At 41.8% G+C, this 16,093-nt stretch overlaps 1 protein-coding gene across 3 annotated transcripts in view; it reads left to right on the forward strand.

Moving 5' to 3' along the window:
* The first annotated feature begins 968 nt into the window (after positions 1-968).
* Positions 969-16,093, forward strand: part of Gask1b (golgi associated kinase 1B) — a 46,006-nt gene continuing 30,881 nt past the window's right edge. The window contains exons 1-2 of one of the 3 annotated variants that reach the window (XM_074041745.1): positions 969-1,298; positions 2,580-3,717. In XM_074041745.1, the coding sequence (XP_073897846.1) occupies positions 1,269-1,298; positions 2,580-3,717 (1,168 nt within the window). In that variant the 5' untranslated portion in view covers positions 969-1,268. Of the gene's footprint in view, positions 1,299-1,679; positions 1,825-2,579; positions 3,718-16,093 lie in introns of those variants that run through there. The other 2 variants (XM_020185916.2, XM_074041746.1) reach the window with 2 other exon arrangements.

A 16,093-nucleotide genomic window follows, 5' to 3' on the forward strand; every position in this document is an offset into this window, starting at 1 on the left:
GCTGATTTTGAAGAATCTCAGCCTTCCAAGTAGCTAGGATTACAGGCGTGGACGACCCTGTTTAAGGGGCACCCGGTTTAAGGGGTCATTTTGATAACCAAAGTTACCAATTTGCATAACTCTTCACTGCTTCCTAAGCATTTCTCCACCACAAATATTTCTTTAAAAGGTGCTGGAAGAGGAGCCCAGTGTGGTGGGACATTCTTGTAATGGTAGCATACAAGAGGTTGAAGCAGGAGGATCATGAGTTCCAGGCCAGTCTGAGCTATGTAGTTTCAAAACACCAAAAAGAAAAAAAAAAAAAGTCTAGAGGATGCTTCTGCTTATTATAATCTGGCTTCTGCCAAAAACTTTAAATTTTGTGGGAGGGGTTACTGGGCATGGAACCTAGGGCCTCCTGCATGCTAGGCAAGTGTTCTATCACTAGCCACGCCCCCAGTCCTTAGTTTTAATTTTTAAAAAGACAGTTATTCTTTGAATTTGTGAAAAACATAAAATAGCTAGAACAAAGGAGCTCTTCTATGGTTTCCTTTCAAGAAATTCATATTTACTCTCTGGAAAATAATTCTGTGCTTGTAGAAGTGTGTGCTTTCACAATGTTGGAGAACAAAGAAAATGGCTTTGTGATTGTGGTACTCAAATTCTCAGAAAGTTCAGCTAAAATCTACAGGTACTCCTGTCAATACTGGAGTTCTCCTTCTCTTTCCACTGTGTGGCAGAACTTTTAAAGAGAAGGAAGGTCTGAGTTTAAGAGTGCTGGAATAACACTCCTATTGTAATTTTTGGCATTTTACCATTTGGAAGTTTATTTTCTCCTTTTATGTATATTCCAATTCCTTGCTCTGGTTTTGCAACATTAAATGTAGGATTTAAGGATTTTACACTGTATTCTAATCCCCCTGCCCCCCAGTATCACAACCTTCTTTTCTAATGGGGGTCACCCCGTCTCCCTTTGTGCCCTTCTGGCCTCCTGATTCCATATAGAGTAAGCCTAGTGAGACCCAAGGTCATCAGCTCCTGCCTTTGTGCTAGGACAGGCAAACAACCCAGGCCAATCGCTAACCTGGTTTTTAAAAACCTCCAATCAGAGAAGACCCACAACTGCTTTTTGTGCACTGGTGCCCTGTGCAACTGCACACTGGAAATGTCTTTCCCTAGCTCTGTGCATCCTTATCTCACTGTTCTATTTTCTTCCTCATGTGAACTAACCCTTTCTTAGTTTTCGCTGAACTTCTAGGCCTTCTCTTCCTAGAAATGGTGGAGGACGAATGTTCTCTGTGAACAGCCAAGATAGCAAGGTGAGTAGTACATCCTGGGACCAACGCTCTGTCGTCCAGCTAACACGGAATGGGCAGATGGGTGACGGCCTTCTTTATTTCGTAAGGTATTTATTCTGGAGCACCAAGCCACCAAGCTAAGTAAACACTAGATCCCTTTTAACTTCACAGGACTGACATTTCAGAGTTTGCAAACAGGACACTAGAGGGCTCCCAGGGGTTAAAAATAAGTGGGAAGTTGTTTAAATGGAAACTGATTCTGTACGGCATTTGCTTTTTCAGAATTTAAAATTAAGGATTATTTTTTTAAATCATCATTAAAAAAACCCTCACATGTCTGAAAAACTGTGAAGTGTCTAGTTTACAAATAACCATTTTACTTCACCATCAGTAGAAGGGAGCTTTTTAAAGCTGAGCTGAAATGTTTGAAATGTGGAACACTCTTGACCATGAAATATGTTGTACTTAAACGCCTCAGCCTTTAAAAGTTCTTTGCATTAGAGGCAGGGATTGCATTCTTGCTGGAGCCAAGCTCCCGGCTAGCTGTGTAAGTAAGGTTGCTCACAACTTTCTTCTTCTATTTAATAATGTGAAAGAATGAAACTGGAGATTCTTTTATTCTCTTTCACCTGACTTTGGTGGAAAGAAAAAGGAATAAAATGCAGCTGAATTTGTGGTGTGTGTGTGTGTGTGTGTGTGTGTGTGTGTGAGAGAGAGAGAGAGAGAGAGAGAGAGAGAGAGCGAGAGAGAGCGAGAGAGTGACAGAGACAGTGAAAGAGAGAATAAATGTAGCTGCTTTCAAGCTATATAGACATTTATGCCTTTATACTAAACTAAGTTAATGTAAGACAATGGGACATATTATAAAGACAACTCTGCAATATTAGATTAAGAAATTATGTTTCTGAATTTGAATGTTAATACTTGGTGCTTCTGCCCAATTAGTTAATGTAAAACGTGAGATAGCTACAAGATTTTAAAAACCATCTATTATTTGTCTTATTTCTGAATTGCAAAATGGAAAAGTCCAGATTGATCAAATTTTAATGCTTTGCTTCAGAATCAAATTAAATGACTCTAGCTATAAGTCATAAAAACTTCTTGGATTTTGTGGCTTCTTTTCAATACTTTAAACTGAATATTAAGCCTACAGATTTCTCTTGCTTTCATTTTTTAAACTTTGTATCAAATTCAGTGGTGCTATTTATGGAAGGAAAGGGTTACTTTTTTCATTCCTCTTCTAGAGGAACTGAAATGGTCTGAGATGGTGACTCAGTGAACTTTGTTTCCATTCACCCCCAGAATCAACCCTCATTTTTCCTTGGGAAGGCTGATAGTTTAAAAGGTTTGTTGTGGCTCTGTCAAAAACATTCCCAGCTTGTCACCAACTCTTCTCTTCTACTGCTACCCTCTGGAGACCACTTGGACTCCGAAACGGACAGGACAGAGAATTCAGGAAACCATGCATCATGTCAGCGGGGGCCGAGTGCAGACTTTAAGCTCTGTTCGGCATGTGCACGCCTCAGAGAAATGACCTGTCGGGACAAGCCTGGGCGACTTATAAACTGGTTCTTCTGCGCCCTGTGCGGCCCGCGGGCGCGGAAGCTCTGGAGCAGCCGGCGTCCCAGGACCCGGCGGAACCTGTTGCTGGGCACGGCCTGTGCGATCTACCTGGGCTTCCTGGTGAGCCAGGTGGGGAGAGCCTCTGTCCAGCACCCGCAGGCAGTTGACAAGGGGCCATCCCGCGGCCGGGACACCGCCGAGGCCCCCTTCCCAGAGATCCCTCTGGATGGGACTCTGGCCCCGCCCGAGACCCAGGGCAATGGGACCACCCTGCAACCCAACGTGGTGTACATTACCCTACGCTCCAAGCGCAGCAAGCCTGCCAATATCCGTGGCACGGTGAAACCCAAGCGCAGGAGGAAGCATGGGGTGGCAGCTGTGGGCCCTGGGCAGGAGGCAGTGGCTGGACCATCCCTTCAGCCTCAGGAAGCCGCAAAAGCAGCCGACGCTGAAGTGCCTGGGTACGTGCAGGGAGGACCCCTAGTCAAGGCTGGAGAGCGACCCTGGAGGTTGGTGCGAGGTCCTGGAGTTCGAGTGGCCAGTTCCCCCTTGCAGCTGCCCAGGGCCAGAGAGAGCAACATCAGGATCTACAGCGAGAGCGCCCCCTCGTGGCTGAGCAAAGATGACATCCGCAAGATGCGCCTGCTGGCAGACCAAGCGGTGGCCGGGCTCCAGCCAGTGTCCTCTAAGAGTGGTGCCCGCCTGCTGGTGATGGAGGGGAGCAGCGCTGGCTCTGTGCCCCGCTGTGGCCCTAGTCCCTGTGCGCTGCTCAAGCAGCCTTTGGACATGAGTGAGGTGTTTGCCTTCCACCTGGACAGGATCCTGGGGCTCAACAGGACCCTGCCATCTGTGAGCAGGAAATCAGAGTTCATCCAAGGTAACAGATTCACGCGCTCCCCTACTTGCAGCTGTTGGGGATTCGGGTTCATTTTCTCTTTCCCCTCACTCTCTTTTTCTAAATGATTTCTCTCCACCCACGTTTCACATTTGGACAGCAGCAGCATGTCTTTCCATATGCTTGGCAGTCTTTATTTTCCCAGCCTGGGAGGATGTGAAAGTTCCATGCAAGAGTAAGCCCACACTGTGTAATCTTTGCTGGCCATTTCCCTCGCTGCACTTCCCAGCGGCTTATTAAATCTAATTAAAGCCAATGGCAATTTGCATGATGAGGAAAGGAAGCCAGGGAGGAGACAGAACCTGCTGACAGGCAGGCATATTATTATAGGTTACTATGGCAGCAGAATTTCCTTCTTTGGAAATTTTTAAGATTAAGAGGGAAATAAGTTATCTTTCTTCAGCACACAGAATCTTTGTAAGAGGCCCATAACCAGACCATGTTACCTTTCTTTTTTTTTCCCTTCTACAATGAATCTAACCCCTAAAAACTTAAGCAAATAAAGAACACGGGCAAAGTAGTTGATGTGTTCAGTATGTATACTAACTTGCCATGTGACTTCTTCAAGCTTCATGACTGTGGCTTACTGTGTCAGATTTCCAAGGTCCTCTCTTGTTAGGAGACAAACGTTTTGGAAGGTTCTAAGAGGGTATGTAGCCAGTTACTGCCGGGCAAGGTGGTAGTGTGTGCCCATGCCACACAAAAACATTCTCTGAATGCTGAGGCTATGCCAAGGGCTGGAATCCAAAGTACAGTGAATGTGTTTGACTGCAGAATGATCCCAGAAGTTACAACTAGGAATTCAGGTTGCCCCAAGAGGATGTAAAGGACCTCAACGCGGTTTTACGCTCACAGAAGTTTTCCTCTTTCCTCATCCTCATAAAACTCAACATTTCAGTGAGGTTCCCTGGAGTGGAATCGATTAAAGGTCTTGGAATGTGGGAGGACGGAAGCACATTTCCATTGGCTTTGAGATTATAATTTAGTTTTGGATTGGCTCCTCTTTGAAATATTAGCGATTGACTTATTGGTATTCCTTCCTTATTCTGGTTCATGTCTAAGTGCTCCAGATTCACAGGTATGTTGTGATCATTCAGGTTCACATATTGGGCCAGTGCAAGAAAGCCTCCTGAACATTTAATTAACGTTGCTGAGTGCTCACTGTTTGCTAAGCAATGTACCAATCCACCCCTATAGTTCATCTATGCATGGGCTCCTGTAGTTCTCACAGCGATGCTTTGGGGTGGGTACTATTAGTATTTCAGTTTGGTAGATGAGAAAATTGAGGCTTATTCAGGCAAAGTAAATGGCCCAGCAAGTATCAGACCCTCAACTCTTGAGTTATTTTGCCATTAATTTTCACGTCATAAGGGCTCCAGGGAAGAGATGGTGAACTCTTGGAAATAGTTTGAGGAGGGGTATTCTGTACATCCTTTGAGCTTTCTTAGGATGCCCTTGGATGAAAGTTGAGAGAATGCTCCAAGTAGCGGTTGAGAGGGTGGGCTCTGGATCCGGACTCCCAAACGACCTGGAAATGTTGCAGTGTCTCTGTCTGCCTCAGTTTCCTTAGCTATAAAATGACAGTACTGTCCACCTCCTGAGGGAGTTGGCAGGTCATACAGGAAAACACTTAGTTCTTGGCACAAAGTAAAACCTCAGTAAGTAGTAGCTGTTATTGTTGCTGCAGTAAGCCCATGAAGGGCAAAGCCCATTGAGTTACTCACGTAGCTGTCAATCCTCAAAATCATTTTATTAAAAAAAAACAAAACTATGACTAAACTCCCAGTCTCCTGACTGTTTAAATAATCCTGTTGCCAGGATTCCTCTTAGATATTTAATTCTGTGCTCTGAGTTTCCAACATTGTTGAGAGTAAAGATTTAATTATAATCTCCATATGGCCCGAGTGTTGCTCTCTCCATCAGACCTCTGTGGTAATGGAAAGAAATCAAAAGGATCATAGTTGATAGAACTCAATGTGATGAATTAAATCTCTAAGATTATTTCTTGAGCAGTGCCAGACCTTCCGTTCTCTTTGATATCTTCTCCCATTTAGTTATGTGGTTATAAAGTCAAGCCAGTTTCCTCTAGAGCCTATGGAGTGATTCACGTGTAGGTGTGAACACTCTTTGCAATTTAATTCTATGTGTGTAGATTGTTATTGTGATGCAAAGTAAATAAACAGACCAGTTCTGGTCATGATATAGACAATCCTAGGTTCTCAGCATCTCTATCCGCCTGTTTCTTGACCTGCCTTTTTTTCTCCTGATTTCCATATAAGTGTGAATTTTCCTTCTCAGGCCCTACTATCAGGCTTAGCTTTATTCCAGCCTCTCTTGCCACCCAAGGAGACAATAGATATTATTCAGTTACCCCGAGCCTCTTTTGTGGCTTATTCTATTTCATCATATTACTTGCATCTGTGTTATAATTGTTTGTTTAATTAGCTCTTCCTTCTCCTCCTAGTTTCTAGGTCTGGCCAGAGACATTTTCTGTGTTCTTTGTCATTGTTTTTCTGGATCCTAGAGTCTGGCACATAGTAGGTACTCAATATATATGTTAAGTGAATGCAGGAATTCATTCCTTGCTTGTTTCACTGACTCTAAACAATAGATCTATATTTGTCTTCGCTTCCAGTATTCAGGATAAGTACCACCATTTTTAGTTCTAAATCCAAGTTGGGATTTCTTCTGGAGGATCTCATAAGAAGTTTATTGTGGAGGTAATGAAAAATGTTCATAGGAGCCTCCTTGTAGAGCAAATGGTAAGGTTACAGAGCCTATTATGCTGAGGACCATCAGTGTGTCTGCTGGCGTTATGCTGTATTATAATTCCACAATGGCTTTTCTGTAGGAAGAACAATAGAATTTGTCTTAGGTAAGTATTTCTTTGGTGATCTGGCTCAATTTTGGAGCAAATCTTTTAATATTGGGGAGTGTGGGTAGCCTGCAAACCCTGTAAGTAATATGTCCTAAATGTTGTTTTTGTTCTCTGACTTTTAACTAATGTTTCGGAAAATAAACTCATGTCTACTACAAAGAAGGTAGCTGGTCTGTATTGCAAGTCAAATGTATCTACTTGGATTATCTTAATCTTTCCAAGAATGCTGTGCAGGAGGTGTTTCTTTTAAAACAAAACCTCAGTTTAGAGATTAAAGAAAGCTAAGAAGACTGCCAAAGGTCACGCATTGAGAATGCATTCCTGAGCCTGTCAAGAATTAAGGAACTTGTTTTGTTTCTTCAAATTTCCATGTCTTCTCCATTTTCGTCACTCTGCTTCCCTCCCCAAATCCTGTTTTCTTTCTTCTTCTTCATAGCCGATAGCATATTTAGTTATTTCATGTAGTAATCACAGTGGCCAACGCTGACTCAATGGGAACGTTTTTTCTCAGGGGACAAGGACCTCTGTCATAGCTGAGAGTTGCTGACTGTTTTCTTTATACCAGGCACCATTCTGTTCTAAGAACTGTGTTTCCATGGTCTCATTAAGTCCCCATAAAAATTCTAGGAGGTACAACCAGGTGTCATAGAGCCTGGGGACTCTATGACAGGTCCAGATGTTTAATGGCTATAGAAGTTGAGGCGCAGGTAATTACGTACCTTGCTTCAAGACATACAAAATGCCTAGATAAAAAGGAGTGGATGAGATACAAATGGAGATGCAAAAGAGAGTCAAATGCTATCACCTGAAGGATTCACCTGCCCTCAGTCTCTCAGGTGAAGCTCTTATTTGGTTCAGTACGGGGTCCCTGTTTCAGATGCCTTTTGACTTACAATGGGGTTATGTCTCAATAAATATCATAAGTTGAGAATGCACCTAACACCCCGTCATGGTATAGCCCGTACAGTCTTACACATGATAAGGTAGCTTGCAGGAGCACTTGCATTAGCAAAACCATCTAGCACAAAACCTGATTTATAATAAAGACCCATGTGCACACACGGGAATTTGGTACACATGACGGGATGTGAAAATATAAAATATGATATCCAAAAAACACTGGCAACGCGGCCTGATTGTCTATCTTTGTGATTGTGTGGCTGACTTGCTGCTGGACATCACAGGAGAGCCTCACATGCAAGGAAGCTTAAAACTCAAAATACATAGGGCAGTTTCTACCGAATGCTTTTGCACCATACTAAAGTTGAAAAGCCGAGAGGTGAACTTATGGTAAATTCAGAACTGTCAGTATACAGCCAATATACTGAGTTTTTAAATGGATAAAACTGATGTGGGTGATAGAATCAGTGTAGTTGCTAGCTCAAGTTACTCTGGGACCAGTTCTTTGTTGTAAATGATCTTCCTTGAATACTAAAAGATGTGTTTGAAATTCACAGGCTTGCTAATATTGTACTGTATACCAGACCATTTTCTGGCAGCTGTTACTCCAAAGGTATCCTAGAAAATGAGAAGGGTGAGCTTGGGAAGAGCAAGGTTGTAACCAAGTAGGGAGTGACAGTGTCCCACAATACAAAATCCAGTGACTATCACTGTGCAGATTCTCATCCTGTGTGTATCTGCTTGGGAGGGGCAAACATAAAATGAAGCATCCAGGGTCCTTCCTCACATTTTTGTTGTAAGATTTAATTGTGAATTTATAGGAATAGAGTGGTGTGCACCACACAGGGACAGTTGCACTCCATAGCAATTCTACATAGCAGATATTACTGCTGTTTTAACCAGTGTAATTCTGAGGCTCAGTGAGGTTATGAAAATTTCCCTGAGTCACCTGGCTACTGAGCACTGGAACTGGAGTTTGTACCCAGTTCTGTCACTTACTAACACCTCCACATGTTGCTTCTGTTAACACACACCTTCACTCAAATCTAACGGCATAATTATTGGGAGATCAACAAAACTGTACAAATTGTAGTGTGGTGGTTTCACCATGCCAATATTCCTATTTAATTATTTTTTCAATTCAGCAACCTAACTTTGGTAATTTTTTACCCTAGGAAAATATTACTATACTACTCTGAACACCACTGCAAGTTTTTTTTTTTTTTTAATGCAAGCCAAAGCTCCAATATTTAACAGATTTTCTTATTTACTATGTATGCAAACATGACTGGACATTTTAGTTTGTTTTCTGCCTCTCTATCCTTAATAAGAGTCTCAGATCATTCCAGATGGCACCAGACACTGTGTGGTGCTGATAACATTTAAATGATCTTTTTGAACAAAATATTTTCAAGTACTTATGTAGGATAAGATAAAGCAGACTATGTTCATGTAAAAGTCAAGAGTGTAAGAAAAGAAAACCTGGTACCTCTCCGTGATCTTTGACTTGGTAGATTTTCCAAAGCTTCCCTCACAGCCCATGCAAAAATGTGAGTAGATCTCAAGGGACGAAATATTGGTAGCGTTTAGGCATCCTCCTATTTTTCATGCCCAGCATGGAAGATCCATTATGCTTGCTTTATTTTTAGGATGGTGCTCTATTGCCACAGAGCTGTCATACTGAATTAAGGTAGCCTATTTCCAGGGATTCTGTAGGCAGGCTGCTTACATGACAAAGTCCAGGCACCCCACAAACTTCCATTTATATTCATTGTAGATCCATGGCTGCCCACCTCTTCCAACTTGCCTCCCTTCTCTTACTGCAGAGTAGAGAAGTAAGTTCTGTGTTCCTGTCTTTTCAAGCCCACTCAAGCAGCACTGTGAGCTCTTGGGGACCCTGTAGCTGCCGGCCAGAGGGGTGGCAGCTCTGTGTTCCATAATCAGTATGGGCTGAGTCCTTAGGCCCAGAGGTTTGAGGATAGCACAGATGCCCTCACAACTTGGAAGCATACTGACTTCCAGTTCCTACAAATCTTTGACATTATCTGTAAACTTCCTTAAAATATTTATTTGGGAGTATACAATCATGTTTTATTTTGGAAAACCTGGATTGAAAGCACACTGTGTTCTGGATCAGAAAAGCCCTCAGGCTATTTCTCTAGCAAGCAAATTGAGCTGATCAGCTAAATGCTTGCATTCATTTGGGGAACAAAAGTGTATTGAGCCTGGGTTCTAAGCAGCTCTGCTGCAGTGTCTCTCTTTGAGTACTACATACCTTCCCGGGTCCACTGGGGGACCTAGCAACCTTTTCTAGGACTCTGGAATTTCTGCCTGATCTCACACATGACTGGGGTAGAAGGCACACAGAATGGTTGCCACAGTACTCAGTGTCAGGGATGCATCATGTATCTTAACCCCATGCAATCTGTTCCGGTCCATGGGATCACGTTTATCTTCGTTTTCTTTACCAAATATTTATCGAGCAGCTGCTATGTGTCAGCCATGCTTGTAGTCACTGGGGCCATGTCATCGGGTAATAGCTTTCAGAATCCCCGCTCCAGTGATATGGAACTGACATTGGTGGGTACAGTGAGTTCAGCGACCCGGAAGGAATCTTCTGTCACTGATTGCAGGCTTCCCTCAGCACTTTCTGAGCTCATGGCCACGAGCTCATGGGGACTGAAGCAGCTACAGCTGTAGGTTGGCCTAAGGACCCCATAGGTGTGGCAGAACTGGGCAGCCCTTTCTCCCTCAGCTAATGGGCACATATTCCTGTGTCAGTCCAGTTCACCTATAATCAGTCCAATTCAGTGACATTTACTTGTGTGGGTGCAGCCCAGTCCCAGTATGGGGGAAGATAGCGCAACCTCTAATTCAACTAGCTCTGTGGTTGGCAGTACAGACTCCCCAAGTTTGAATCTTGATTTTGTGACTTGCTGCTGGGTGACCTGGGGTAAGTTACTTAATCTCGTTGTACTTATTTTTTCACTACAGTAACAGGCATGATGATGATGATATAATAGTGATGATAACAGTACTTACTTCAGATTTGCCATGAGAATTGAGTTGATATGAAATATTTGTTACAGTGCTTCCTACTGCATAATAATACTCATATATACCACCTTTTATTTTATACAGTTTCTAAGCTGATTTAGCTCTTTGTGATGCGTTTCTTTAGAGTTTTTTAGTTTGTCTAGATTGATGTTTACTTGAACTAACTAAATAGGTACCTGAAATTTTCACTTGAAAAAAATCCTTGGCATCTATATTGGATAACAACAATCTGTCTCATTTGTGGAATACTAAGCTCTTTCTATTCATTATCTAATTAAGTTCCACACAGTTCCATACATTTGATATTCTTCTTCAGATTTCCTGTAGGGAAACTGAGGCTTAGAGAATAACAAGTGTCCTCCACAGGCCCCCAGGTAGTGTGTAGTGAGGCTGAGCTACAGACATGAGTTGGGGTGACCCAGTAGCCTCATTTTTCATCACTGTAACTTGCTATCCCTGTTATCTCTTCATACCACATGTTGGCCTCCCAGGCTGCAGCTTAGGCTTTCCCTGTTACTTAACCACCTGGATTGCAATCCTATCTTCTCTGCTGCCTGTTATTCCCTTTCCCTTGATTGTGACCTGAGGTTGGGATGCAAGAGGCAGTGGTGTTACCACATCCTTGTTTTCATTGCTCCTGTGTCACACAGAATTGTGGTTACTTGGGAGTGGATAGATGAGCAGCAACTGGACTGAATGAGGGCATTCAACCTTTGCACATCCCTGTCTGTTTCTCAACTTTCTCTCTAATCTTTCTCAGTTCCTTTACCCTGAAATGGAAACTGAAATTGCAGATTGCTAGGATGTCATGCTAATGACATGTTTATTCCGAGTCTATTGTTCATTTCTTACAACTTAAGGTCTGTACAAGAACACCTTGTTGGGGGAGGTTCTGAAAAATTTGTTCATTCATTCGTCAAACATTTTGAGTGCTTGGTTTGGTTTAGATATTGCTCAGGAGTTGAAGATGAAAAGATGACTAAGAACTTGTGTCCTAGGGTTCCTTCTTACCTTGTAAGAAGGTATGGTAAGTACCTCACTGGAGATGGCCCTGCAGACCCAGAAAGAGAGAGAGAGGTGGTGGGGGAGAGAAAGAGAGAGAGAATTTAGCCTAGAAATGTGTAAGTAGAGGTATGGATGGATATAGACATTACAAAACTTTTGGAAGAGGTCATACTAGAATTGGCTTTTTAAAGTCACTGTGTGTGGAGCAACAGACAGGATAGGCACAGGATGGGTAGAGAGGATAGACATAGGAGAAGCTTGTGAGGCAGAAGTGCTTAGAAAACAGAATAATTCGGAGACCCTGCAGATTAGGGTTTGGGGATGAAGTGAGATAAGTCTGTGTAAATGGACAGTGAGTATGTTCTATGTCAAGTAAGGAGCAAGGGCTTTATCTGGCAGATGATGGTGAGTAACCAAAGGGTTTGAAGGAAGGGAGTGGTACAGTGGCTTCTGCATTGTAAGTAGGTTACTCTGGCCAGGAATTTGGAGCTCCTACATTAATAAATAATCACTCAGGACTGGGTCACCCTAGTGTAACTAAGAATTCATCTGTACAGTGTGATTATGGAGCCTGGCACAGTTACCACATCATCCAAATTGCTCCAAGGTCAAATTTTATTCTTGTTTTTTTGAGTGGAACATGGAGATGGGAAGAGTCTGGGAGTTCCATTTATATAGCAGAAGGCTTCATGTAGTGAATGACTGGGGCAGACCTCGAAAGTAGAAGTTCCTGACCATTAGTCAAAGGTTCAGAACAAAGAAGAGCACTGTGTTTAAAGTACAGTTGATGATGTAGATTGCTTCGGTAACTCATCATGGAGAAAGTCACAAGATGTTCTTCCTTCCATCCTCAGCTTCACACTCACCTAACTCTTGAGGAGACATGGGATGATTTTAACTCAGTTTAACTTACAGAAGACCAGCTAGAAAGTGAAAAACAGTTGTATAAAAAAATACATTTACTTTCTGGTTAATGAAGTATATTCTAAATCACTTAAATAGTAATCGATTGCTTCTTTAATTTTACTTTTGATTGGTAATTATGTATACTTGAGGTGCACAGTGTGATATTTTGATATATTTTTTATATGGAATGATTAAATCAGGCTAATTAAATTCGTTATTCCACACATTTATCATCTTTGTGGTGAAAACATGAAAAATTTCTTTTAGCAATTTTGAAATATACAAGGCACTATTATTATTTATTATTGTCACCTAATCGTATTTCTCCTGTAAAACTGCACTTTTTTTTAGGATTGAACCCAGGGCCTCTCTTGATCCACACCCCAGCCTTTTTATTTTTATTATTTTTGAGATAGTGTCTTGCTAACTTTGCCTAGGCTGGCCTCAACTTTGTGATCTACCTGCTTCAACCTCCCTAGTAGCTGAGAATGCAGGTGTGCACCATTATACCCAGCTGCTTTCTAAATTTTGATCAACATTTTCCCTTTCTTTTTCTATCCCCTCTCCCAGACTCTGGTAACCATCACTCTGTTCTCTGCTTCTACAAGTTCAACATTGCTAGATTCTGCTCTGTACTCCTGTTTCATCCATGTGTCCCTGGTAACAGAATTTCCCCTCTTTTGTAGACTGAATAGTGTTGCATTGTGTCTACATATCACATTTTCCTTACCATCCATCTGATGATGGATACTTAGCTTCCTTCTGTAATGTGGCTATTGTGACTAGTGCTGCAACGAACATGGGAGAGCATACTGATTTCAATTCCTTTGGATATTTACCCAGCAGTGGGATTATTGGACCATATCTTTCACTGCTTTGCAGACCCTTCATACTATTTTCCATAATGACTACAATAATTTACATTCTCCTCAATCCTGTATGAAGTTTCCCTTTTCCTCACACTCTTGCCAACACTTATCATTCTTCTTTTTGATAATGGCCATTCTAAAAAGGTGTGAGGCCGTGTCTCACTGTGGTTTTAATTCGCATACAAATCCATTTCTAAGACAAGTCCTTATATGTAGGACGTGGTTGGCTACACAGAATCAATGCATATAGAACTGACAGAATCTTACCTCTCTACCCATCCTCCTTTTTGAAAAAGCCATAAACCTTATTTAGATTTATTCATTTTTAAGATTTCTGCTGCTATACTTTCACTGTGTTACTGGATTATCCCAGAGCCTGACAGGTAGATATGAAAGGTACTCTTTGTGCAGATTTGGGAACACAGTGCCTTAAGTCAAAATGGCTGAAGACTAGCCTCAGGTCCTACAGAGACCAGCGATGGCCTCAGAAATGAATCCACAATGGTCCCATAGCATCTAACCACCTTCTGGAGGTACAGCATTTCTTAATCCCTTTGTTTCATGCCTAGAGCTCAGTCTTCAGTTCTTCACCACTCCCTTTGAAATATTTGTTCACCTGGCAAACACACACGTGTGTTAGTCTGTTTCTACTGAACACTAAGACCTGTCAGATTCGGCTCTTGCCTGGGACCGGGGCCTTAGAAAGCCTCCATCTTTAGTACACATCACTCTAAATCCTTTCTATCCAAATCTCAGGAACCAAATAGTCCAGATAGTAAGGGGTACCTTTAAACACTAGTTTAATGAATAAAGTGAATTAATATCTAAAATCCTGAGCATATGTAAAATTTCGTCTAATTCTTCAAACTCAGTCCTCCTTGGAGGTCGTCACAACTTCTGCATCTTGTTCTTCCCTGTTTTCCTCATATTCATCCACTTCAAGCCAGGATATTTTACCTGCCTTTTCACCTCAGCCTAATGTATTTTAATGGCCCAAATCATACTGTGATGAGCACTGAAGAAAATTAGAGCAGAAGTAATTAATACCTAGACACTTGCTCCAATATCATTGGAACTGCATGAGCATTCGCAGTTGCCTTTGCATGGGAGAACTGCAGCATGAATGTGTTCTGTTAATGCCTTGCTGACAGTTGTGATGGAGTCCAAAAGAATCTGTTTCCTGCAACAAAGACGCTCCACAAACTTTGACCGGCCTTTGTTTCCACACAGAGTTTTGTAGAGTTGTTTTTAATGAAGGCCTCTGAGCTAGACTGTCACTTCTGTTGTGTCTTATTCACATGGAGTCTTGGAAGTTGGCCCATGTAATAGAAAGAACTTTTGATTGCAGAGCTCAGAATAATCTTATTTATTTTTGCTCAGTGACAAATACAGACTGACATTCACACTCTACCCAACATGCTTAGCATTCACCTATAGTTAAACAAAACTAGTTGGCTGTGGTTCAGAGTGAAGGGTACTTAATAAATCTAGACAAAGGAGATTTTGTAAAGCATGCATTCTTGGTTAATTTTCATGTTCATCTTCTCAGAAGAATGTCTTCTTTGTGCTTTTGAATAAAGAATGACTTGCTTAACCTCAAGATTCAGGAGAAATATTCAGATATTGGGGAAAAAACAAGTTTACTGGCAAGTCTTATTTTCTAATACAATTGTGTAACCTTTAATTCACATGAACACCCACATATCTTTTAAAACCTGCTTTCTCACCAGTCTGACAGAATTTTATCTTTTCACTGCTAAAATTTCTCTGGAGAGTAGAGTACTGCATCATTTTGATAAAGCAGAATGTGACGAGAGGAATGTCCCTCATTTCTGAAACACTTCAGGGTAAGTTGCTCCAACTGAGCGCCTGTGTTCAGAGGTTATTTTGTCTGCCATCACTTCTGATCTATCAAAGTTCATTTAATTCTTTTAAAAACCATATTTTATAAGAAGTGGGATTCTCCTCAGACTGGTAATCATTTCTCTGAGTTCTGGAGTCTCGGTGACTGCTATCACCATATGCAAGGCTGCACACACTCAGACGTGGCAAGAAGTCCTGGAAAGGAACCTGAAGGAGGCCCAGACACACACAGCTCAGTCTGAGCATGACACTTACTTGCTTTCCTCTGCTCTCTGGGAATCCTATTTCCTGTTACACATCCATGAATTTTTGTTTGGCAGGAAACAGTGTCTTTCCATAGTCAGCAGCCTTCAGAATATTTTGCTGGATGGCTATGGAGAAAACCACAGGATGCTAATTCAAAACCAGTTATACCTATCAGCTGAATGCCACTTTTTGCAATTTGAGGATAACATTTTAATTACTAGTGTAGAAAATGTGTCATTCAAACAGTTTGGTGATCTAAAATAGAGAAATGGTAGGGGAAAGACAGTAAGCTCATAGCCTTGTATGGGTTACTATCTGTGGGCCAAAGATGGCCCCTAGCAGTCTGCGAACTACAATTTTAAATGGTCGACACTTGAAAGTCACATGAAATCCAAATTTCAGTGCTCATAATAAAATTTTATTGGGACAGTGTTGACCAACTGTTATTATCTGCAACTGCTTTTATACCACAGTGACGACATGGAACGACAGTTGCATGGTTAAATGTCTGTGATGGAGGCGTTATGGCTTTATAGCATCACAACCACAGTGGTGGTACTTAAATGTTTATGATACAATTATGGCAAATTACATATACAAGATGATCCTGAAGAGTTTTTATTTGTATAATTTT

This window comes from Castor canadensis, chromosome 9 (assembly GCF_047511655.1).
Source record: "Castor canadensis chromosome 9, mCasCan1.hap1v2, whole genome shotgun sequence".
Taxonomy (NCBI): Eukaryota; Metazoa; Chordata; class Mammalia; order Rodentia; family Castoridae; genus Castor; species Castor canadensis.